Source organism: Trichomycterus rosablanca, chromosome 12 (assembly GCF_030014385.1).
Source record: "Trichomycterus rosablanca isolate fTriRos1 chromosome 12, fTriRos1.hap1, whole genome shotgun sequence".
Lineage (NCBI taxonomy): Eukaryota > Metazoa > Chordata > Actinopteri > Siluriformes > Trichomycteridae > Trichomycterus > Trichomycterus rosablanca.
The window spans coordinates 18,259,689-18,286,953 of NC_085999.1; the positions used below are offsets into that span (position 1 = coordinate 18,259,689).

At 39.5% G+C, this 27,265-nt stretch overlaps 1 protein-coding gene across 4 annotated transcripts; it reads right to left on the bottom strand.

The window, feature by feature from the left end:
• Positions 1-5,959: 5,959 nt before the first annotated feature.
• Positions 5,960-26,977, bottom strand: sona (SON DNA and RNA binding protein a). Of its 4 annotated transcripts, none has more exons than XM_063005770.1 (8): positions 26,888-26,977; positions 19,212-19,307; positions 14,206-14,401; positions 14,046-14,119; positions 11,466-13,952; positions 10,946-11,382; positions 9,460-9,545; positions 5,960-7,742 (listed from the first exon to the last, which is right to left on the bottom strand). In XM_063005770.1, the coding sequence occupies exons 2-7, from the start codon at positions 19,237-19,239 to the stop codon at positions 9,465-9,467; spliced, it is 3,303 nt and encodes a 1,100-aa protein (XP_062861840.1). In that variant the 5' UTR covers positions 19,240-19,307; positions 26,888-26,977; the 3' UTR covers positions 5,960-7,742; positions 9,460-9,464. The 4 variants fall into 4 exon arrangements, with proteins under 4 accessions (XP_062861840.1, XP_062861842.1, XP_062861839.1 ...); XM_063005772.1 differs by lacking the exon at positions 26,888-26,977 and adding an exon at positions 26,344-26,401 and having other exon boundaries at positions 14,206-14,398; XM_063005769.1 differs by lacking the exon at positions 26,888-26,977 and adding an exon at positions 26,344-26,401.
• Between the last annotated feature and the right edge of the window lie 288 nt (positions 26,978-27,265).

Consider the following 27,265-nt stretch of genomic DNA (forward strand, 5'->3'; position numbering starts at 1 on the left):
CAGATCAAATATGTGAACCAGCTAGATTTTTTTGTTCTGTCAATAACGACAAATCCGTTTTCAAAATAAAAGCCTCGAACTACCTGGGTTATTCTACAAAAAAGGAGAAAACTGGGTGACACACCTGCTAAAATTAAAATCTTCCAACATACCCTAAACTTCTTTAATTACATTATTTAACCCCTAAACCTGATGAATCCACAAATAGTCAACCCTAATCTATTTATGTATTTTAATATGTATTTTTATAAGAATCTATGAGCTGTTTATTTGTCATTGGTGTTACCAAAGATTCAACCAGAGGTGGAAAGAGTACTAAAATATTGTACTCAAGTAAAAAGTAACTCATTTAAAATGTACTCAGAGTAATTGTTACTTAGTTACTTTTTTAACAGGACAGGGTGTCTCTTCTGTGTAATGCAAACAGGACAGTGGACACACAATAGTTGTTTTTAATTAAAATATAATAGAAAAAAAAACAATTAAATTAAAACAATTAGGGGTGTGTCATCTGTCATTTTAGTACAGACCATCCCATAAAACGTTTTCAAACTGTATAACCACCAAAGTTGGCATGAATTGTGGATTCTATAAACCAGCCTTCTTTTCATCACCAACAAATACCAAACAACGTCATACTGCAAATCTCATAACTCAAAACAAGTCAAGGTTACAAGTGTTGTGACTTTCACTAAATGATTCAAAGAAAACCTTTAAGATGTAAGACAAACATGTTAAACTTTTAAAATCACCCTTCCTTCCCTCCCTCCTCTATACCTACATTACAGCTTCTTTATTTTAGCACCAGTTTTTTTTTTTACTCAGTAACGGATGTTATTTTAAATGTAGCGAATTACCATTCTTAATACAAAACACACTCAAGTAAAAGTAAAATTACTGATTGTAAAATCTAAAATCTAAGTACAAGTACACAAAAAAACTACTCAATTACAGTAACTTTCCATCTCTGGATTTAACCAACATTGATGTGAATTTTTTAAAAGACATTCTCATTACAACCTCAGGATTTAGTTAAAGGTAGAGTGGTGGAATGATGACACCAAGAAAAAATAGTTGATTGTTCATATTTTTAATGTAATTGTACATGTTTGCACATCATTGCATGAAATTATTTGATTTGCAGTTGTACTTTTTTCTTTAAAAACCACAAAAACAGGAGAAGCCAAACAAAGAGGCTTTTATACAAACTCTGAAATATGGACTAATTTATATAACAATTTATATATTGCTAGAAAGTTTTTAAAAATATGACATAGTTTGTGGGGACAAATATTTATTTGAAATTATATATATTCTAATACTTTTTTTACCAATTCAATATTCTATGTATTTTATGTAATGTTAACGGTAAATATAAATGAGATTTTATTTAATAAAAAATATATTTAAATGAAAAGTACAAAGCTTATCACCCATGTACGATCTAAGGGACAAGGTACTTTCTTAATCTTGGCGTTTTAAATAAAAAGTTACAATTAAAACAATGAAGATTATATAAATAAACTTTGTTTCATTACTACAGAGACAGTCCATATTTATTTAATATATACAATTAATGTGATTACTCAGTCTAATCATATGTTTCAGCAGGCTGAAAAAGTAAGGGACATGCATTTCCACCATTTCTGTAGAATGACCCACCTATCCAACATAAATTCAATCCAGACACTGACAGTGAACGTCTAATATTTGAGTTCTGGTTTTATTTATTGAGGGCAGTACATTTGTTTTTTTATTTATTAGGATTTTAACGTCATGTTTGACACATTTTGGTTACTGACATGGTTATTCATGACAGGACATGTAGTTAACACGTTAGACAAGATTTATCAGTTCATGTCTTCAATGTCATGGACAATGTTGTATCTCCACTTCACCTTACTTGCATGTCTTTGGACTGTGGGAGGAAACCGGAGCTCTCGGAGAAAACCCACGCAGACACTGGGAGAACATGCAAACTCCACACAAAAAGGACCCAGAGCGCTCCACCTGGAAATCGAACCCAGGACCTTCTTGCTGTGAGGCGATAGTGCTACCCACTTAGCCACCGTGCCCAGCAGTGACAGTGAGGTGTTTAAAAACTCCATCGGCATTGCTGTGTCTTATCCGCTCATACCAGCACAACACACACTAACACACCACCACCATGTCAGTGTCACTGCAGTGCTGAGAATGATCCACCACCCAAATAATACCTGCTCTGTGGTGGTCCTGTGGGAGTCCTGACAATTGAAGAACAGGGTGAAAGCAGGCTAAAAAAGTATGTAGAGAAACAGATGGACTACAGTCAGTAATTGTAGAACTACAAAGTGCTTCTATATGGTAAGTGGAGCTGATAAAATAAACAGTAAGTGAAGAAACAAGGAGGTGGTTTTAATGTTATGCCTGATGGGTGTATTTTCTAAACTTTGGATCATCAAATTTATACCACTTAACTGTCACTTGTCAAAGACTGTTCTCTTCCAGCATTTGAATCCACATTGATCCCATTTATCTTTATCTGGGTGGGGTAGCCAATGTTATGGGGGAATTAAAAAAAAAAACATAATACATACATATTCTACAAATAATCTTTTCAATCTGTGGAAAAACACTAGATTACTGTGTTTGTCATGTGAAAAACAATAGAAACACCTTGCTTGCTTTACATTCATCCAATGTATAAGCAAAAGTATGTGCACGACCATCACGTTGCTCATCTCACTCATGTGAATCCTGTCTGAGAGAATTTGGGTCAGGCACTAATGAATGCAATTGACATTCCAAAGGTGTTTTGCACCAGAAAATGTCAAGAACTCACTGTGGACTTCATCACAAACTGGACTGAATAATGAAGAACTCCAATTATTTTTTTGCTAGTTATAGCTTTGAGTTCAATTTAATTTTGTGTATGTATGATTTGTGTGGATTCTGCTCTTGTAAGTTGTCCTCCAGGCCACCCAAGGAGGATCCACCGATCAGCTGAGGCATAACATTATGACCACCTTCCTAATATTGTCTTGGTCCCCCTCTTGCTGCCAAAACAGCCCTGACCTGTCGAGACATCCATGTGATGTAAAAGAAAACGTAATTCATCAGACCAGGCCAACTTCTTCCATTGCTCCGTGGTCCAGTTCCGATGCTCACGTGCCCATTGTTGGTGCGGCGGACAGGGGTCAGCATGGGCACCCTGACTGGCCTGCGTCTATGCAGCCCCATACGCAACAAACTGTGATGTACTGTGTATTCTGACACCTTTCTATTAGAACCAGCATTAACCTCTTCAGCAATTTAAGCTACAGTAGTTTGTCTGTTGGATCGGACCACACGGGCCAGCCTTCGCTCCCCACGTGCATCAATGAGCCTTGTCCGCCCATGACCCTGTCGCCTGTTTACCACTGTTCCTTCCTTGGACCACTTTTGATAGATACTGACCACTGCAAACCGGGAACACCCCACAAGAGCTGCAGTTTTGGGGATGCTCTGACCCAGCCGTCTAGCCATCACAGATTACAATTTGGCCCTTGTCAAAGACGCTCAAATATATATACAGTGTATCACAAAAGTGAATACATCCCTCACATTTCTGCAAATATTTCATTATATCTTTTCATGGGACAACACTATAGACATGAAACTTGGATATAACTTAGAGTAGTCAGTGTACAGCTTGTATAGCAGTGTAGATTTACTGTCTTCTGAAAATAACTCAACACACAGCCATTAATGTCTAAATAGCTGGCAACATAAGTGAGTACACCCCACAGTGAACATGTCCAAATTGTGCCCAAAGTGTCAATATTTTGTGTGACCACCATTATTATCCAGCACTGCCTTAACCCTCCTGGGCATGGAATTCACCAGAGCTGCACAGGTTGCTACTGGAATCCTCTTCCACTCCTCCATGATGACATCACGGAGCTGGTGGATGTTAGACACCTTGAACTCCTCCACCTTCCACTTGAGGATGTGCCACAGGTGCTCAATTGGGTTTAGTCCATCACCTTTACCTTCAGCTTCCTCAGCAAGGCAGTTGTCATCTTGGAGGTTGTGTTTGGGGTCGTTATCCTGTTGGAAAACTGCCATGAGGCCCAGTTTTCGAAGGGAGGGGATCATGCTCTGTTTCAGAATGTCACAGTACATGTTGGAATTCATGTTTCCCTCAATGAACTGCAGCTCCCCAGTGCCAGCAACACTCATGAAGCCCAAGACCATGATGCTACCACCACCATGCTTGACTGTAGGCAAGATACAGTTGCCTACAGGGCCTACCAGGGCGCCGCCACACATGCTGGACACCATCTGAGCCAAACAAGTTTATCTTGGTCTCGTCAGACCACAGGGCATTCCAGTAATCCATGTTCTTGGACTGCTTGTCTTCAGCAAACTGTTTGCAGGCTTTCTTGTGCGTCAGCTTCCTTCTGGGATGACGACCATGCAGACCGAGTTGATGCAGTGTGCGGCGTATGGTCTGAGCACTGACAGGCTGACCTCCCACATCTTCAACCTCTGCAGCAATGCTGGCAGCACTCATGTGTCTATTTTTTAAAGCCAACCTCTGGATATGACGCTGATCACGTGGACTCAACTTCTTTGGTCGACCCTGGCGAAGCCTGTTCCGAGTGGAACCTGTCCTGGAAAACCGCTGTATGACCTTGGCCACCATGCTGTAGCTCAGTTTCAGGGTGTTAGCAATCTTCTTATAGCCCAGGCCATCTTTGTGGAGAGCAACAATTCTATTTCTCACATCCTCAGAGAGTTCTTTGCCATGAGGTGCCATGTTGAATATCCAGTGGCCAGTATGAGAGAATTGTACCCAAAACACCAAATTTAACAGCCCTGCTCCCCATTTACACCTGGGACCTTGACACATGACACCAGGGAGGGACAACGACACATTTGGGCACAATTTGGACATGTTCACTGTGGGGTGTACTCACTTATGTTGCCAGCTATTTAGACATTAATGGCTGTGTGTTGAGTTATTTTCAGAAGACAGTAAATCTACACTGCTATACAAGCTGTACACTGACTACTCTAAGTTATATCCAAGTTTTATGTCTATAGTGTTGTCCCATGAAAAGATATAATGAAATATTTGCAGAAATGTGAGGGGTGTACTCACTTTTGTGATACACTGTATATACACACACACATACTATTTACATTTTCAGCATTTAGCAGACGCTTTTATCCAAAGCGACTTACACGATGAGCAATTGAGGGTTAAGGGCCTTGCTCAGGGACCCAACAGTGGCAACTTGATGGTGGCAGGGCTTGAACCGGCAACCTTCTGTTCACTAGTCCAGTACCTTAACCACTGAGCTATCACTGGCCCTACTATTAATGGCCCTACTATTAATTACTATTAATGAAAAATTTAAACATGATACAAACCAAATAATTCAGCTCCATTATCATTAATATGTTTTAAAAAATCTTTACGAAATAAAGTAATAGGATGGCAACTGCACTGTTATTGTCTTACTTACTGGCTTTTATCCATTACAAAAAGACAACAGCAGTGCACAATCATGGGACCAATACAATGATTGTGCAAACACCAATGGAATAAGGGTTTGTGTGTTTTAATCTCTCTGTACAATCTCTCTACAATTCAGTTGTTTGTGCTTTTCAAAAAGAATTCACACTGTGATGTATCATCATTTGTAAACAAATTATATTATCCAGTACTTGCAGATTGTCATCACAGTTTCCATGATGCAACAGATTACAGCTTTGTACTGTATGCTGCCATTATGGTATTTTACTGGCCCTTATGCAGCTAGAAACTGTATAAAATACAGCAAGGATAACGGTGTATTTACAACAAGAGACATTTGTACACTAATACTTGTTGAAATGTCTACATTTATAATTATCATTGTATATAATGCAAAGAGATATGAATCACATACACCATAACTACAGAATTAATTATGAAACCAAAACTGTCAACGAAAAGTGAGAATGGGAATTTATTTTTTAATAATCGCATGTTGCATTATGTACAAAGCAAGCCATTTTACCTTACCAGCAAGGCATATCCAAACCCCACTGTTTAATTGAAACTGTGTATACTAAATGGTATGCCAGAGAATGGTATTTGTATGAAAAAAGTTACAATATAGCTTTGCTTGGGCTAGGTATCTCTTTTTTTTTTTTTTTTAACAAAAGACCTGCTGTAATAAAGTAGTCTGATCAACCCTTCAACCCTTGTCTTAACCAAACTTCTATATATATTTTATTTATGCATTTTCTCCCCCTTTTAGCGCATTTAATTGCCCGATTGTGTCATGCTTCCTCTCCACCAATGCCGATCCCCGCTCTGATTGAGGAGAACGAAGCTAACCCACGCCCCCTCCGACACGTGGGCAGCATGCCGTATGCTATCGTATCACCTACACTTTGACGAGTGCAGTGCAACTCAGCGTTGTGTACAGAGAGACACACCCTGAGAGCACCCTTTTCTCATCTCTGTGCAGGCGCCATCAATCAGCCAGCGGAGGTCGTAATTGCATTAGTTGAGAGAGAGATCCTATGCGGGTTAATCCCACCCATATCTGAACAACTGGCCAATCGTTGTTCACGTGGCCGCTCAGCCTAGCCGACAGGCAGAGCTGAGATTCGATACGATGTAATCGAGATCCCAGCTCTGGTTCCAGCGTGTGTTTTTACCGCTGCGCCAGTGAAACCGCACCCCAAGTCTAATCACATTGTATTAATAAATGTGAAATTTGGACCAAGCAATGTAGAGATGTTGAAAACTGCACAAAACAATCAGTGTTGAACAGATTTGTATTAACATCAATGTATTTGTTGATCTATATTCATGAATTCAAGTATTAATTCAGCATTGTGGTAGATGTGAAGTACATACTATTGATTTAAAATTGCTTGTGTACATTTTGAAAATATTTTCTCATCAGCCATGAGCTTACAATGCATTAGTATCATTAAATAAGCTGCTGAAACTGTAAAAACAAATGCAAAAAAAGGATTGAACTAAACACACAACACGACCTAAACTATTAACAAGAACAGTTCCTGTTCTCAATACATATGCATCATTTTCTCAGATCTGCTCTAACAAAGCACTCAAGCACAAACTTCTACAGTGCAAGAGCAAAATCATTTCAAAAACGTGTGAAATAAAATTGTACTGAACACCTGTCAGGCTCTAAAACCGAATACACTGTGCCCTGAAGTCCCCCCCTAAAGCAAGATGATGGTGAGAAAACACAAAATTGCAGTTGTGCACAAGAATCTATTTCCTCCATAATTTTCCATTAAAAAAACTTTCCAAAAGAGTTAAGAACAATGAATCCTCAATCGCAAAAAATACTTCATGAGATTTACATTTAATGTGGGATTTAGTCAGGTGGCCTAATATTCATATACTATTAACCAAAAAAGGGTAAAGACAACAGAAGCTTGAAATAAACTGCTTCTTTCTGTTAGACCAGAGTCACACTTCACTAAATCTGACCAAGCAGTACATTTGCTTTGATCTATAATGAAGCCCCTTAATCTACACAAAGACACACAAAATGACCTGATACAGTAATTTAAATCCTGTAGTAAGAAGAATACGGCTTTCTACAGTGTCATTTTATGCTTTTAAAAATTTACAGGCGATTAACAACCAGTGGTGCCTTCTCTTCATCTCATTCAGTGATGGGTACCACAGGTTTCCGTTCAGCAATGTAGCGCCAAAGTTAGAATCCAGAAGCTTCTATTTACTGGAAAACAAAGAAAAATCCAAGTTTAGACTGTTTATATACTCAAGAGGCAACAGAATGTCATTTAAATGGATTACAACATTTTTATATGTGCCATGCTTCTAAGATAAAAATAATAAATTATGATTATTTGCCATGCACTTGCTAACAGAGATGCTGAATTTTCAGGGACCGTGGTAGCCTAGTGGGTAGGGCTTTGGGCTTTCAACAGAAACGTTGAGAGTTCGAATCCCAGCTCACACGCAGCCACTGTTGGGCCCCTGAGGAAAGCCCTTAACCCTTTGCACTGTACAATGGCTGACCCTGCGCTCTGACCCAAGCTCCCAAACAAGCTGGGATATGCGAAGAAAGAATTTCATTGTACTGTACACCTGTATATGTATATATGACAAATAAAGGTGTTCTGTTCTATTCTAATTACCTATGATTTAAAGCATCGTTACTTGATTTACGCAGTCCAAAATACATCTATGGTATTAATGATGCTGTTTGTTCATTAGAATTTTAACATCATGTTTTTACACTTTGGTTACATCCATGATACGGTAGTTACTTATTACTTATTAAGGTTCATCAGTTCACAAGGTTATATCAAACACAGTCATGGACAATTTAGTGTCTCTAATTTACCTCACTTGCATGTCTTTGGACTGTGGGAGAAAACCGGAGCGCCCGGAGTAAATCCACAAAGACACGAGGAGAACATACAAACTCCACCTCCACCTGGGGATCGAACCCAGGACCTTCTTGCTGTGAGGTGACCCACCGAGCCACTGTGAAGCCCTTACAGCTGAATTAATACATAACAAAAGTGTAGCACAAGTAGCACAAGTATATTCTCGCTTTCCATATCTACCAATTGCATAATCTTTCATGTGCCGCATGCTGCAATATTTTGTATAATAATTTTCTGTCCTTGGTAAGTAATCGAATGTTTTGGAAACAGGTTTATATTGGTGAATAAAGACAAAAAGACAAAAAAAAATACAAATACGGTGGAACCTCGATTTAACGGACCTCCATTTAATCGATTAAGGATTTAACGGACAAAATCTGGAAGGCCGAATGTGTGGTCTGATTGTTTAAAATTCCAGCGATAAGCGTACCAAGACCGGTAGTTCAGTAATTGTCCACTAGTCGGCGACGTCTCTCTTTACATGAGTGATGGGCTTTATTTTGTTGGGAGGTTCGCTTTGTTCTCGCCTTCTTCTCTGTGTTTTATGCTTGATTTTTGCAAGTTCTAGTACTTAGTAATGCACTTGCACTGCTCCAGTAGCCACCAGCATTGCTTCAGACTGAGTCTCCACTATACGATCACGGCAAAAAAACGTCTCCACCACACAAGCTAAACGAAATTTCCTCCCAATAGTACAGTACATCAATTTTAATGTTTATTTACAGGTTTTACGTTGCATATTTACATATCTATTTATGTCGTTCATTTTACTGTTTATCATATGTGCCCGTTTAGAACTTTTGTGTTTCTTAGTGCTGTGTTTTGTATATTTTTGCACCTCCAGGAAAAAAATCTCACTGTTTCTGACAATCACATTTTACGTACCAGTGCCCCCTCCCCCCTTTTAGTCCATTAAAGCGAGGTTCCACTATATAATGATACTGGAACCTACATCTGTAGTCATATTGTTCACCCCTAAACAGGCGAATCTTGGGATTCTATCAATTGCCAACAAACACATTTTAAAATTGGACCTCTTACCAGTTTTAGTCGTCATCATCATCAGAAGAAACATGAGGTCTTGCCATAGCCATCTCTTCCTTGCTTGATGCAATTTGTTTACATTTCTAAAAACAGGAAAAAAAAATTTTTAGCTTGGACATGATTCATCTAATGATATACAACCACGTTACAAATTACCCAAAATGAAGTCAACTTGTTTGTTTACTAGTAGCTAGTGCTTTCAGGAAACTTTTATAGCTAATTGCAATGCAAAAACAAACACATTTTATAAATTTATGAGAAGACTATCCCTTCATAGTGTATGTAGCATCCTAGCTGGATTCTTTTAAAGCTTTTTAGGGTGATGAAGGGTTTGGATGTGGAAAATCAAAGTATCTGTGCCAAACAGATAAGAGGGGATGTTAACTGTACTTGACTGTGGTGGCTAAACATGTTTGTTTGTTTTAGAATTTTAACGTCATGTTCCACACTTTGTGTTTGATGTAACCTTGTGAACTGATGAATCTTGTTTAACCACCGTCTCTGTCATGAATGTAACCAGTCATGGACAATTTAGTATCTCCAATTTACCTCACTTGCATGTCTTTGGACTGTGGGAGGAAACCGGAGCACCCGGAGTAAACCCACGCTGACACGGGGAGAACATGCAAACTCCACACAGACAGAACCCGGACCGCCCCGCCTGGGGATCGAACCCAGGACCTGCTTGCTGTGAGGTGACAGTGCTACCTACTTAGCCACCGCGCCGCCCCGGGTACCCATGTGGAGGTATGATTAGGAGACAGCTTTGCTATGTACGATTGCTGTCATTTAACACTCATTGCATGTGCATACTTTCATAAATATTGGAAACTTTACAATATTGAGACATCACAAAAACCATTTATGCTAACCTTACTAAACATTTTCCGGTCAAACCAACTCAAGAAGCAAAGACCAAAAATAAATTGCTCTCGTCCTATCTAATTGCATACAGTAAGTGACCGTCTGGTAGGACGAGGGTTCTTTGAAAAGTTTCCACACTTTTTTAGCTCTATTTATTAAGAACTTCACAAACAAATTACATCTCTTTTCTACATAGTCACCTTCCGGTGCATTTTTCCCAGCGTCTTTGTAATGCCATCAGCAAAAAAATGTTTTTGGTTGAGCCACTGATGCACCGCTGCTTTCACATCACCACCACATGAATATCTTCTTCCCCTTAAAGCTTCTTTGAGCGGTCCAAAAAGGTGGAAATCAAATGGTGATAAATCCGGAGTATAAGCTCCCTCTCAGTCTCTCAGACACGACCAGGCGCTCCTCCCACCCTCACCGTTTCCAACCAAAATATAAAAGTGCAGAAACTTTTTGAAGATCCCTTGTAATTGTACCAATCCAGTCTTAAAGAAAAAAAAAATCTCAACTTGCTATACTGACCAAAAACAAAATTAGAGTTAAATAACTGTAGTTCTAAAATAATAATGGTTTTTAATTTAAACTTGTGTGTCCACTGGTATTCTCTCACCTCCGTCAGCTCTTTGATACTGATGCTGTTAGCCTGCTGTGTTACTTTTCTCTTCACCTCCTCAATGTTTGCAAGATTAGGAGTAGGAGCCGGTGGGGGTTTGTTGGTGATGGTGGGCAACGGAGGCATGGCAGACATGGTTGCCAAAGCTCCCATGTTCGATAGAGCTGCAGTCATGGTGGCTGCCGTCATGCTAGCCACAGCAGCGTTCATAGGCATGTTTGGCAAGGCAGACATACCAGGTAGTCCCATCGACAAGTTCAGGGGCAAGCTGGGAATTGGCAAGGGCAACGGCAAAGACAGGGGAGTTGGGATGGGAGTTGGCAGAGGCAACTGGAGAATAGCCTTTGGTCTAAGGCTTTCCGGGATAGGCATCCCTGCTTTAGCACACATTGCTGCAGCATTAGCCTTAGCGATCTCCAACAGCTGATCCTTGTCTGTGAAGAAAGATTAGAAATGATTGAATTAAGCTACTCATAACAGGATACTTTGAACTGCATTAATAAACAAGGTCACGTACCTAGGTCAGTAAGACGTGGTGGCGTCTTGCTAGAGCTACGCCGGGCTCTTGAGGTGGACCTTCTTTTGCGCAGGATGAGAACAGGAGAATGGCTTGGCTCACGTTTCCAGCGATCTCGTCTGTCAAAGGAATGCCCTCGGAAAACGGGTCTTTTACGGCGGGAAATAGAGCGAGATCGCTTCGATCTTGAATGCCGGCCCTTTGATCGGGATCTGGACCTCCTCTTCCGGTTAGGAGAGCGGGACTTTGAGCGCTTGCTTTTATCAGGAGTCTTTGATCTTTTCCGTCGGGCAGGGGAGCGGGATCTAGAGCGTCTTTTTCTCACTGGTGTCCTGGACTTGGAACGTTTCCTTTTGGGAGATTTAGACTTCGAGCGCTTGGTCTTTGTTCGAGATTTGGACCTTGATTTACCCCTACGAGTGACTGATCTCGAAAGCGATTTTTTTCTCCGGGTAGGTGATCTAGATGTCGATCTCTTCTTTCTGCCTCGTGACGGAGATCTAGATTTTCTTTTCCGTACAGGAGATTTAGATACTTCTCTAGCACTAAGGGATTTAGATTTGGAAGGCGCCTTACGTGGAGAGGAAACAGACCTGGACCTCTTTCTAGGTACAGGTGACTTGGACAATCTTTGGGGTTTTACTGGTGATTCTTTTTTTACTGGACCTGGTGATGATGATCTTGAATGATCAGACTGCACATCCTCTGATCCACTACTTTCATGCTCAGGTTCTGATGAAGATGACCTTGATCTAGATTTCTCTGGTCCATCAGTGGATTTCAAAGCTCTTTCAGTCTCGTTCACAGAGTCTTCTATTTTTGATTCAAGTTCTGACTGTTCAGGATTCTCATTTGATTCCTTCTCTGGAGATGCAGATACACTTGACAGGGGTTTCCACCCTTTTGTCGGGGCAGCAGGTTCTTCCTCAGTTCTGGCTTCTTGTGTTTTGGTCTCTGATATTTCCTTAGAATTACTTTTAATTTCTTTCTGAAGCTCGACTGACGATTCCTTGGCGCGTGATAAAGATTTCGACCTACTCCTATTTGGACTAGGACTTCTATCTGAGGAAACTCCTCTTGAACTGGATCTAGATGTGTGCCTTGGTGAATTCGATCTTGATCGCTTGCTTTTACTTTGTTTTGACGCTCTACTTAATTTGGGAGACGCCGTCTTGGAATGACGAGAGACAGATCGGGATTTTGAAAGCTTTTTGCGTCTAGGAGATCTTGATTCCGATTTCCTACGTGGGGATTGTGACCTTTTTCGAACTGGAGACCTTGATTTAGAGCGTCTGGAACGGACAGGAGAGGGAGATCTGCTTCGTCTTCTCGGGTTTCTAGATCTTGACCTGGAATGCCTGTTTCTCCTTAGACGGGATCTAGATCTCCTGAGGATCACGACGGACCTCGAGCGAGTTCGTCTCCTTCTCCTGACTGACCTGGAACGAGATTTGCGCGTCCGGGACACTGGTGACCTCTTTCGGGAGCGTGACCGTGAGCGCCTGCCTCTGCGAACTGATCTAGAGCGTGATCTTGAGCGGTTCTTTCTGCGGGAAACGGATCGTTTTGACCTTGACGCTGAACGACGTAGCCTTACTTGAGATCTAGATCTTGATCTGCGCCCACGCCGTGGGGACCTGGTTCGTGATCTTTTAGTCCTGGCGCGAGACCTGGAGTCAGAACGTTGCCTTCTCTTACCGGAGAGGGATCTCGACTTACGCCTTGGTCCTCTGGCAGATCTAGATCTAGACCTTCGACTATCTAATGGAGACCGTGAGCTTCTCCTTCGGGTACTTTTTCTTTTTGAGATAGAAACAGACCTCTCTCTCGATGGTGATCTATCTTTGCGACGACCTGATGATTTCTTTGGAGTTTTTGAACGACTGTGGCTTAGTTTACTTCTTTTATCTTTAGAACGTGACCGAGACCTCAATTTGGAAACCGACTCCTTATCTTTGTCTCCCTTTTCCCCATTTGGTGCCTTGGCTGTGTTCTTCTGGACAACTTGCTCTTTGTGTACATTCTCCTGCTTGGGGATGATATCAGGGAGCTCCTGGGTTTTAGTAAAACTTCCATTTGTGTCAGAATTTTCCATTTCTGTGTCCTTCTCACTGTGTTCGTCTTTAATTACAGCCTGAGTGTGTGCATCTTGAAGGGACTCGTTTTCCCCCCATGCTGGTTTTGTGTATTCCTTTTCACTGTGCTCGGTCACATGCTCTTTTTTCTCATCGTCTTGGAAACTCTTGTCTTTACACCCGTTGTTTGAAAGCTTTACTGAAACGCTCACTGGTGACTTTCTGTCCGAGCTGGGTGCTTGTGGAAAATTCGATTCAGTCTCCGAGTCTGACTCTGAATCAGATGTACTGACTGACTGTGAACGAGGAGAGTTTTTCTGCTGCGCTTCTTCTTCTTTTCGTTTTTTCTTCTTCTTCTTTTTCCCTGCGTGACGCTTGGTTTTACGGGCCTTGGAATCACCAGCGTGATGTTCTGTCAATTAAAAACAATTTTACATAAGTTACCAATCAGACCAGAATCCACTCACCTGTATTGTTTTGAGGACAAACAATTGATTAGACTTACCTGTAACAGTCTTTTTCGTGGATTCTTTGTCTTCATGTTCACCAGTCTCAAAATTGGACGTGTCTTTTTTCGTACTGCGTTACACATAAAAAGTACTTTTAAAACCCATGTGATGACACAAATCAAGAGTTCACTGTTAGCAGCAAAGCCAAGATCTTACCTTAGTTTTGTTTGTGAACCACCATCTGATTCTACTCCAGATTCAGAGCTGCTATCCTTTTCATCTTTTTTCTTCTTGCGCTTTTTCTTAGTTTTATGTTTTTTGTGCTTCTTATTTTTCTTTTTCGGGGTTTCACTACCCTCCTTAAGCACAATGTCTTCATGCAGAACAGTTTCAGATGGATCCCCACCCTCTGCTGCAAAGAAACAATAGTCACATTTCTACCAAATGCATAGTAAAAACATATGTAGGGTTGTGCAATGGTGCAGGAATACTGCAACAGTTTTTGGTTTAACGGCATGTTAACACATTGGTTACATTCATGGCAGGATCATTGAATTTTGTTTTTATTAATAGATCAAGTCATAGTCTTTCTTGTTTCATTTTTGTTTTTTCATATCTTCATATGTGAGTCCTCAGTTTTTCAGTTTGTAAACGATTGGTTGATTGGGAGGTTTAATGCCATGTCTACACGAAGTTAACAATCATGGCTGAGAGGTGTTTTGTTAAAATTTCTCTCCCTTTTTTTAGTGTGTCCAATTGCCCGTTTGCGTCATGCTTCCTCTCCACCAATGCCGATCCCTGCTCTGATTGAGGAGAACGAAGCTAACCCACGCCCCCTCCGACACGTGTGCAGCATGCCGTATGCATCTTATCACCTACACTTTGACGAGTGCAGTGCAGCTCAGAACTGTGTACGGAGACACACACCCTGAGAGCACTCTTCTCTCATCTCTGTGCAGGCGCCATCAATCAGCCAGCAGAGGTCGTAATTGCCTTAGTTATGAGAGAGAGACCCTATCCGGCTTAAACCCGCCCATATCTGAACAACAGGCCAATCGTTGTTCATGTGGCCGCTCAGCCTAGCCGACAGGCAGAGCTGAGATTCGATACGATGTATTCGAAATCCCAGCTCTGGTTCTAGCATGTGTTTTTACCGCTGCGCCACCTGAGCGGCGTTTTGTTAAATTTTGGATGTATTCTGTTTTCTATGTTGTCTGTTTTCAGATGTTTTTAATTAGTCCAGTATTTGCAAGACATTTTATTTCTGTTTTTATAGCATTTACAATGGAAAGCTATTATATTACTTGGAATTCCTAATTGATTCCTTATTGTACTGTATTTGTGACATTCAATAATGATGTGTTTTATTGTTATGATAGTATGGCATATTTGACATGTTGGTGGGGGTCGCCCTCTCAATAGGTGTGAATGAGTTAATTGGGTGTGTCTGATGCGGCATCTAGTCCATATAGATTGCTCCATTCTGTTAGTTGGCATTGATTGTGGTGTGTGCTGATATTGGGGTATATTTTATGTAGTTTATTATTGTTCAAACTAGTTTATTAAAAACAGACTTGGGGCAACAAAAAAGTAACTGAGGCAATGAGGCCAATTTGACCCTTGACCGGAGCAAGTTTACACTTGCTGCAGTGAAACTAAACAGACTAGATAAAAAAGTTAATATATAAAGTGGAGATGCGAATTTTGAAAGTAAAGCAAAAGTAAAGAATTTTGATAACCTGTTTATATAAGGCGCTATCTACTAGTGTGATTACTAGATTATTTTTGTAATCGAGTATTCTATTAATTATTCCAGCGATTAATCGAGTAATCGGATAAGAAATACTTTTGCTTTAATAAAGAGCAAAAATAAATACATAATACGTAAGATTAAATACGACATGTCTCTTGAAACAAACTATATATTATATGTTTTTATTAATTGCATACAGGACAGTTTGAAGAGTTTATTATATATATATATATATATATATATATATATATATATATATATATATATATATATATATATATATATATATATATATATATATATATATATATATATATATATATATATATATATATAGGTATTTACATCTGGATCTGATACACAGTTCAGAAGATAGCACCTTTTGTCTAAACCCACCCATTTTTCTTGTGAGCATAGACAATCAGCGCTATTTATTGTTTAAATAATCAGTGTAACAGGACACACCTGGGCAACAAAACACACCTGACAGTCACCTGTTCCAATACTTTTGCTCACAAGAAAAATGGGTGGGTTCAGACAAAAGGTGCTATCTTCTGAACTGTGTATCAGATCCAGATGTAAATACCTGGAAATAAAAGCTGAAATGTTGATCTTTGGTCTCATATTCATCTTTTAATGTCAAACCCAAATGTTTTCAGTCTACAGCAAAAATAAAGGGATTGGCCTCACTGTTCCAATACTTTTGGAGGGGACTGATATATATATATATATATATATATGTATGTATACACACACACACACACAGTACAGGCCAAAAGTTTGGACACACCTTCTCATTCCTGTGGTTTTTCTTAATTTTTTTTTAAATTTTCTACATTGTAGATTAATACTAAAGACATCCAAACTATGAAGGAACACATATGGAATTATGTAGTAAACAAAAAAGTGTTAAACAAACCAGAATATGTTTTATATTTTAGATTCTTCAAAGTAGCCATCTTTTGCTTTAATGACAGATTTGCACACTCTTTGAAATTTTCTCAACCAGCTTTATTAGGTTTCCACCTGGAATGGTTTTCAATGAATGTTTGTGCCTTGTCTAGAGTGAATTTTTGGAATTTGTTGCTTTTTTAATGTGTTTGAGACCATCAGTTGGGTTGTGCAGAGGTAGAGTTGGTAAAATATAAAACATATTCTGGTTTGTTTAACACTTTTTGGTTCACTACATAATTCTTCATAGTTTGGATGTCTTCAGTATTAATCTACAATGTAGAAAATAAAAATAATCAAGAAAAAACATTGAAGAGAAGGTGTGTCCAAACTTTTGGCTGGTGTGTCCAAACTTTTGGCTGGTGTGTCCAAACTTTTGGCCTGTACTGTATATATATACAGTGTATCACAAAAGTGAGTACACCCCTCACATTTCTGCAGATATTTAAGTATATCTTTTCATGGGACAACACTGACAAAATGACACTTTGACACAATGAAAAGTAGTCTGTGTGCAGCTTATATAACAGTGTAAATTTATTCTTCCCTCAAAATAACTCAATATACAGCCATTAATGTCTAAACCACCGGCAACAAAAGTGAGTACACCCCTAAGAGACTACACCCCTAAATGTCCAAATTGAGCACTGCTTGTCATTTTCCCTCCAAAATGTCATGTGATTTGTTAGTGTTACTAGGTCTCAGGTGTGCATAGGGAGCAGGTGTGTTCAATTTAGTAGTACAGCTCTCACACTCTCTCATACTGGTCACTGAAAGTTCCAACATGGCATCTCATGGCAAAGAACTCTCTGAGGATCTTAAAAGACGAATTGTTGCGCTACATGAAGATGGCCAAGGCTACAAGAAGATTGCCAACACCCTGAAACTGAGCTGCAGCACAGTGGCCAAGATCATTCAGCGTTTTAAAAGAGCAGGGTCCACTCAGAACAGACCTCGCGTTGGTCGTCCAAAGAAGCTGAGTGCACATGCTCAGCGTCACAACCAACTGCTGTCTTTGAAAGATAGGCGCAGGAGTGCTGTCAGCATTGCTGCAGAGATTGAAAAGGTGGGGGGTCAGCCTGTCAGTGCTCAGACCATACGCCGCACACTACATCAAATTGGTCTGCATGGCTGTCACCCCAGAAGGAAGCCTCTTCTGAAGTCTCTACACAAGAAAGCCCGCAAACAGTTTGCTGAAGACATGTCAACAAAGGACATGGATTACTGGAACCATGTCCTATGGTCTGATGAGACCAAGATTAATTTGTTTGGTTCAGATGGTCTCAAGCATGTGTGGCGGCAATCAGGTGAGGAGTACAAAGATAAGTGTGTCATGCCTACAGTCAAGCATGGTGGTGGGAATGCCATGGTCTGGGGCTGCATGAGTGCAGCAGGTGTTGGGGAGTTACATTTCATTGAGGGACACATGAACTCCAATATGTACTGTGAAATACTGAAGCAGAGCATGATCCCCTCCCTCCGGAAACTGGGTTGCAGGGCAGTGTTTCAGCATGATAATGACCCCAAACACACCTCTAAGACGACCACTGCTTTATTGAAGAGGCTGAGGGTAAAGGTGATGGACTGGCCAAGCATGTCTCCAGACCTAAACCCAATAGAACATCTTTGGGGCATCCTCAAGCGGAAGGTGGAGGAGCGCAAAGTCTCGAATATCCGCCAGCTCCGTGATGTCATCATGGAGGAGTGGAAAAGCATTCCAGTGGCAACCTGTGAAGCTCTGGTAAACTCCATGCCCAGGAGAGTTAAGGCAGTTCTGGGAAATAATGGTGGCCACACAAAATATTGACACTTCAGGAACTTTCACTAAGGGGTGTACTCACTTTTGTTGCTGGTGGTTTAGACATTAATGGCTGTATATTGAGTTATTTTGAGGGAAGAATAAATTTACACTGTTATATAAGCTGCACACAGACTACTTTTCATTGTGTCAAAGGGTCATTTTGTCAGTGTTGTCCCATGAAAAGATATACTTAAATATCTGCAGAAATGTGAGGGGTGTACTCACTTTTGTGATACACTGTACATATATAATAAACAATAATACATAAACATTGCCTCTGATTTGTGCAACTGATCTCAAACTTTCAGTCGTTTTCTCTGTTCCTCCCTGCTCATCCCGCTATACTCTCTCTCTCCCTCCATTTTACAGTCCGCGCTTTCAAATCTCGGCTCCGTTTCAAATCGCTACTACATACTGGACAGTACGAGCGTGTACAAACAGGTGAAAAGTACCCGGATTAAGTCCTGTTAGGTACTGTTTAATTGAGAGATTTGGGACGCAGCCCTGGGGCTTCCTCGCGTCACCTGAACACAGCGTAAACGCGTTGTGAAAGTGAAAGTCCGTGCGGAACACCGTGAGCTAGGTATCGGTGTATGGAATAAACGATTCCTCGATGCGAAAAATTTGAATCGATCATTTTTAGTAATCGAATTACTCGAGGAATCGTTTCAGCCCTACTTTGCATCCCTATCTGAAACCAGGAAAAAAAAGGCATACCAGCACTGGCATTCACAACACATTCCATTCTTCAGACTGGTGGAAAGTTCGTTATATTCAGCCTTTCGGTGTGAAGAGGGCCCCTTGTGATTGTCACTGTTGAAAACAAAATAGAGTAGTCATGTTTTAATAACATGTATAAAGAATCTTTTAACAGTGGATTTGTAGACATATTAAGAATGATATGTAAAACAATGTATTATGCTACATAAAGTTGGTATAAGCCCTCAGAACCAGCCAGTATTTAGAATTATGTATTAACTGGTGCACTACATGATACACTACTTCTACCAAATGTTAATTTTTTTGTTTTATTTAAATGTTCGCAATGCAGATCTGGTGTACCCTTTAATTACACAATAATATCTCTCTCTACTGCCAAGCTTAATCACTTCTTTCACAAAAAACAGTTTATTCAAGATTATCAGCACTATTTTGAAAGAGGTTTACAAATCTTTAGTAGTCTAAGTGTACCATATAAACAGTACAACAAAAACTGTACCATCAGTGTACGCTTTACCAACAACGGCTATAGTGTTATCACTTAGCCATACTGCCAGAATTTTCCTAAAGATTAAGCACTAATGTATAAAATATATATATATATATATATATATATATATATATATATATATATATATATATATATATATATATATAATAATTTAAAGGTGGGCTTGTTGTGTTGCTTTAATTGTTTTCTTGTTGCATAGGGCCATCTTGACCCTAAATTACATTTCTTTTAGGTTTAGGCAATAGCATCCTTACACAAATACTTAACTCCCCTAAAAATAAGGATTTATAACTCTAAACATTTCTGTTGCTCTAAATTAAGTCTTTCAGATGAAAGATGCAGCAAATAAATAAATGAAGAGTATTGTAGTAGTTTACGGTAGCAGGATATTTTGTTAAAATTGCGACATCACAATTGTTCAACCACTACATAATAGGGATGTAACGATGGACCACAATACAGTTAATAACTGATCAAATCGATTTGACATGTAAAATGAATCGATATTCACTTTAAACAGCAGAAGGCACTGGCGCTATACACCTCGCCTGGTTGCCGAATTCAGGGTTTTTCAGCCAAATTGCGGCTTAATTCAAAATTGTTTTGCATATGTTGTACTAGGGGTGGGCGATATGATATCGTTCATGATAATACCGGTTTAGTTGTAAATGCAATATGATTTTTGTCATATCGCGATATTGTTAGCAAACGCGCGTCACTCGCTCTCAAGCGAGTAACAGTGAAGTAATGGCGACCAATGCAGAGAGTAGTACCGGAGTTAGCACTGAGGACGAACTAGTCCCTAAAAGGGGAGCTACATCACTAGTGTGGAAGTTTTTCGGATACAGAAGGTCAGACCCCAAGCAAACGACTGTAATTTGCAAAACATGCAAAAATACTGAGACGACAAAAAGTGGCAACACATCAAATTTATTTCAGCACCTAAAGCAAAAGCACCTGCGTGAGTCTGAGGAGCGTCAGTCACTGTATGAGTCCGAGAATGATGTGAGGCCAAAATCTGTCAGTGAACGAACATAGAATACACGTTACCATTTGAGAACGTTTAAAACACAAAAGTGCTAAGCGGAACGCTTGTTCTTATATATCGCTAGTGAATATCGTTATCGCAAAAAAATCCCAAAATATTGTGATATTACTTAAAGGCCATATCGCCCACCCCTAGTTTGTACCTACCTCAGCAATAAAACCTCATTCATTATTTAGATAAATAAAAGATAATCACAAATACAGTATTTAATTTTCTTTTTTTAAGAGAAATAATAAAAAGAAACTTTATCATAATTTGTCTTCAATTTCAGTAAAAAAAAAAATCAGAAAAAAATTGTATTGTGAATCTCATTGCATCGTGGGTAGAGTGTATCGTTACATCCCTACTACATAATATTGCTGATCTTAAATCTTACTGTTTGTCTGTAATACCTAAAGTTGGGTTACAACATGATTAGACCATTTATTTGCTGTAGCTGTGATGTGTTAAATGTAGGGCTGCAACTATCGATTATTTTTGTAATCGAGTATTCTATTGATTATTCCAGCGATTAATCGAGTAATCGGATAAGAAATACTTTTGCTTTAATAAAGAGCAAAAATAAATACATAATACGTAAGATTAAATACGACATGTCTCTTGAAACAAACTATATATTATATGTTTTTATTAATTGCATACAGGACAGTTTGAAGAGTTTATTATATATATATATATATATATATATATATATATATATATATATATATATATATATATATATATATATATATATATATATATATATATATATATATATATATATATATATATATATATATATATATATATATATATACAGTGTATCACAAAAGTGAGTACACCCCTCACATTTCTGCAGATATTTAAGTATATCTTTTCATGGGACAACACTGACAAAATGACACTTTGACACAATGAAAAGTAGTCTGTGTGCAGCTTATATAACAGTGTAAATTTATTCTTCCCTCAAAATAACTCAATATACAGCCATTAATGTCTAAACCACCGGCAACAAAAGTGAGTACACCCCTAAGAGACTACACCCCTAAATGTCCAAATTGAGCACTGCTTGTCATTTTCCCTCCAAAATGTCATGTGATTTGTTAGTCTTACTAGGTCTCAGGTGTGCATAGGGAGCAGGTGTGTTCAATTTAGTAGTACAGCTCTCACACTCTCTCATACTGGTCACTGAAAGTTCCAACATGGCACCTCATGGCAAAGAACTCTCTGAGGATCTTAAAAGACAAATTGTTGTGCTACATGAAGATGGCCAAGGCTACAAGAAGATTGCCAACACCCTGAAACTGAGCTGCAGCACAGTGGCCAAAATCATCCAGCGTTTTAAAAGAGCAGGGTCCACTCAGAACAGACCTCGCGTTGGTCGTCCAAAGAAGCTGAGTGCACGTGCTCAGCGTCACATCCAACTGCTGTCTTTGAAAGATAGGCGCAGGAGTGCTGTCAGCATTGCTGCAGAGATTGAAAAGGTGGGGGGTCAGCCTGTCAGTGCTCAGACCATACGCCGCACACTACATCAAATTGGTCTGCATGGCTGTCACCCCAGAAGGAAGCCTCTTCTGAAGTCTCTACACAAGAAAGCCCGCAAACAGTTTGCTGAAGACATGTCAACAAAGGACATGGATTACTGGAACCATGTCCTATGGTCTGATGAGACCAAGATTCATTTGTTTGGTTCAGACGGTCTCAAGCATGTGTGGCGGCAATCAGGTGAGGAGTACAAAGATAAGTGTGTCATGCCTACAGTCAAGCATGGTGGTGGGAATGCCATGGTCTGGGGCTGCATGAGTGCAGCAGGTGTTGGGGAGTTACATTTCATTGAGGGACACATGAACTCCAATATGTACTGTGAAATACTGAAGCAGAGCATGATCCCCTCCCTCCGGAAACTGGGTCGCAGGGCAGTGTTCCAGCATGATAATGACCCCAAACACACCTCTAAGACGACCACTGCTTTATTGAAGAGGCTGAGGGTAAAGGTGATGGACTGGCCAAGCATGTCTCCAGACCTAAACCCAATAGAACATCTTTGGGGCATCCTCAAGCGTAAGGTGGAGAAGCGCAAAGTCTCGAATATCCGCCAGCTCCGTGATGTCGTCATGGAGGAGTGGAAAAGCATTCCAGTGGCAACCTGTGAAGCTCTGGTAAACTCCATGCCCAGGAGAGTTAAGGCAGTTCTGGGAAATAATGGTGGCCACACAAAATATTGACACTTCAGGAACTTTCACTAAGGGGTGTACTCACTTTTGTTGCCGGTGGTTTAGACATTAATGGCTGTATATTGAGTTATTTTGAGGAAAGAATAAATTTACACTGTTATATAAGCTGCACACAGACTACTTTTCATTGTGTCAAAGTATCATTTTGTCAGTGTTGTCCCATGAAAAGATATACTTAAATATCTGCAGAAATGTGAGGGGTGTATTCACTTTTGTGATACACTGTATATAGGTATTTACATCTGGATCTGATACACAGTTCAGAAGATAGCACCTTTTGTCTAAACCCACCCATTTTTCTTGTGAGCATAGACAATCAGCGCTATTTATTGTTTAAATAATCAGTGTAACAGGACACACCTGGGCAACAAAACACACCTGACAGTCACCTGTTCCAATACTTTTGCTCACAAGAAAAATGGGTGGGTTCAGACAAAAGGTGCTATCTTCTGAACTGTGTATCAGATCCAGATGTAAATACCTGGAAATAAAAGCTGAAATGTTGATCTTTGGTCTCATATTCATCTTTTAATGTCAAACCCAAATGTTTTCAGTCTACAGCAAAAATAAAGGGATTGGCCTCACTGTTCCAATACTTTTGGAGGGGACTGATATATATATATATATACACACACACACACACATATATATATATATATATATACATATATAATAAACAATAATACATAAACATTGCCTCTGATTTGTGCAACTGATCTCAAACTTTCAGTCGTTTTCTCTGTTCCTCTCTGCTCATCCCGCTATACTCTCTCTCTCCCTCCATTTTACAGTCCGCGCTTTCAAATCTCGGCTCCGTTTCAAATCGCTACTACATACTGGACAGTACGAGCGTGTACAAACAGGTGAAAAGTACCCGGATTAAGTCCTGTTAGGTACTGTTTAATTGAGAGATTTGGGACGCAGCCCTGGGGCTTCCTCGCGTCACCTGAACACAGCGTAAACGCGTTGTGAAAGTGAAAGTCCGTGCGGAACACCGTGAGCTAGGTATCGGTGTATGGAATAAACGATTCCTCGATGCGAAAAATTTGAATCGATCATTTTTTGTAATCGAATTACTCGAGGAATCGTTTCAGCCCTAGTTAAATGTTTTGCAAACACAGTGAAAACTAAGAAGCTAACACAAAAACTACTTAATTGCACCAAAAGATGTTTTCCAAAACCTTGAACATTCCTAAAGACACCACTGGGAGTACTGTTGGGAAATTCTTTTACAGCCAGGCAGGTTATCTGCTGTTTTCAAAGTCCAAAATGTTGTCCAGATTCCTTAGCAATCTCATCAGGACAACAAATGAGGGGGGAAAAACATGTTACTGTACAATACTTACAGGATGACCCGATGAAGACTGGGACAAACGTGTTAATGGCAACATTAAGAACTTATTCATAATCCAGGTGTGTTTATATTGTATCACTTTGAAATGGACAGTGTGCACTTGGTAAATTAACTTACATCTACAAATTGTTTGCACAGCTGGTTATTTATGAGCTACATCAAACATCTTTATCAGCAGTTAAACATATCCCATGTACTAACTATTAGATCACTGATGTCAAATGTGATTGCTAAACTGATTGACTGAGGGGCCAAACAGTTTTGATAGTCATAGAATTACGATTATCTGTGCAACCCAGTGTTGACACTCCTTTGGATTTTCCCAAGACCTCGGGATTTGGGGGATCGACTTAAAATTTGGGGACTTTGCCAAGCAATCCTGGGATTTTTAATTTGCACTCAAGCAATTAAAAAAGCAGCGCTATGTCCACCTCAGCGCCCCCATAGCGCTGCATAGGCTTTGCTTGTGTTACTTTAGTTTCGCCCTAAGCCGGATTCGGACCTAGGGCGCAAAAATATTCGCGCTCTGCCCACTGCGCTACACAAACAGCGGTGTATTAAACACGTTGTTATGCTGATATAACCCACGCACACACAGCGTTATTAAGACAAAGTGAATACTAATTAAAATAATAACCAAACGCTAATTTCCACGGTAGCGTAACTCCTGTCACTCAGGATTTTTGTGAATAATTGTGAAAATATGTTATTATAAGTTACTTCAGTTACTTGGGATTTTTAGTACAATCTTGGGATTTTTGTGGCAAGATCTTGGGAATTCTTAAAATGGAGAGTGTCAACACTGGTGCAACCCAATAATTCCATCAATAATTGTCCTCAGGATTAGGGCTGGGCGGTATGACCAAAAATGTGTATCATGGTATTTTTAAAAATTCTGACGGTCTCACAGTATGTCACTGTGCGTTTTTTTTTTTTTTTTGTGTATTACTGGGACTTTTTAAATGTCTGTGGCTTATTCTACTGTCATAAGTACATAGAATATAAACAGTTTTAATTTCACCTTGTCTATAATGAAGGTTTTGAATACTATAATATTTGCTTGGCCCAACAAAATGACACAATGTGATGGAATCAGTACACATGGAACAGCTGCGATAAATACAATTTTATTGTTTATTTAATATTTAAGTCTTAAACTGTTACCCTTAGCTCCCACTTTAACAAATAAAACTTATATAATATAATAAAATAAAAGCGTATAACGTTGGTTTAGCAACTGACCTGAAGTATTTTCGACCTGTAAGACAAACCTGAAATCCACTGTTTTAATTACTGCTCTGAAAGCTTCGTTCTCAACTGTCTATAGAGGAATATTATATGATTTGCTGCGTACTGAAGCCTACAGCTGTTGTATTAACTATGCTGCAGTATTTGTACAATCCATACGGTATGAGGAATCAAAGACGGTATACCGTCATACCGCCCAGGCCTACTCGGGATAAATACGGTGTCTGTCTGTCTGTCTATCTAACCCTAGTGGTCAGTTACTGTAACTAACAATTCCCGCCAAGTCTAGCTGGACGGTGCTGAGTTTTCTGTTCTATAAATAAAGTCAAATGTCTCATATGGAGCTGAATGTAAATATCAACAAACAAGCCACATTAGAAATATGAACTTAGATTGGATCCGGTGTGTAGCTGCATTAGCGTTTTAAGTACAGATGATTCTAGAATTAGCCACCCAACACTAACCAAATCTACTATTATCACAAATAAAGCATTAAAATTCAGCTACTTGTTTTTAACATCGTGTGGTCGAAAACTAAAGCAAATAATCTTTTGTAAGAAAATAAACACGTTGGGATGTAAGTACAGTGTGCGGAATATCGTTAAAGAGATGAAGCCACAGAAATGCTGACATAACGTTTTGAACTTGGTCTGAATTATTAAAAGGAATAAACTACACATATGTAATTCATAAACACTTACTTAATATTATAAAATACTGTATAAACAACGATTGACGCGTTTATAAATTACCTTCAAGTCCCAACTTTCCTGCTACAAGTGATAGCGGTTGTTTCGTCTCAGTAGTAACTGAAAACGGGTTGTGTCCCAAATTACACCCTACGCGCTAGAAAGCAAGAAACGACATCCCTTGTTGCGCACTATTTTACCACACTACTTAGTAAACTACGAAGGGATTTAGGACGCAGTCAAAAGCATCTAGCTCGCTCCCAACTAGCCTATAAGCTAATGTTACCAGAACAAACCTTCATAGCCTGGATATCTGCGCTAGTTTAGCAAAGCATTGTCGTTTAAATTAAAACATTGCGTTTAACCCAGTAAACAACATAAAAGAAGTAGCTAAAAACACAAATAAGTGATTACCATTCTGTACGCTAACCGACTGCTAATTACGCTAACAAAGGCGAACCGATACCCGGCCTCTTAGCAGGCCAGCTAAGCATGGCCAGCTTTTTACACAGCAACACGAATTAATTCTAGTTATGTCGCATTTAATCGCTTTTAATACTGATTATAAAAACAGCACCCGTTCCAAACACGAACGAAATGTACTAACCTCTATCTCTGATGATCTATTAGTAAAACAAGGTAAACTTGCTAAGTAGTGGTCGCCATGACATTGTGAGGCGGTATGTCTCCAGAAACACGTGCTGACTCTCAGCCGCCCACACACTGAAACGTGCAGCGCCCCCTACTGACGCACCTGATCATGACTAACAACACGCACCAGAACATTCATTCATTCATTGTCTGTTTTACTACCGCCAGGGTCCATCACAGGTCAAACATACACTAATCAGCCATAACATTAAAACCAACGACTTGTTTCTGCACTCACTGTCCATTTATCAGCTCCACTTACTATATAGAAGCACTTTGTAGTTCTACAATTACTGACTGTAGACCATCTGTTTCTCTACATACCTTTTGAACC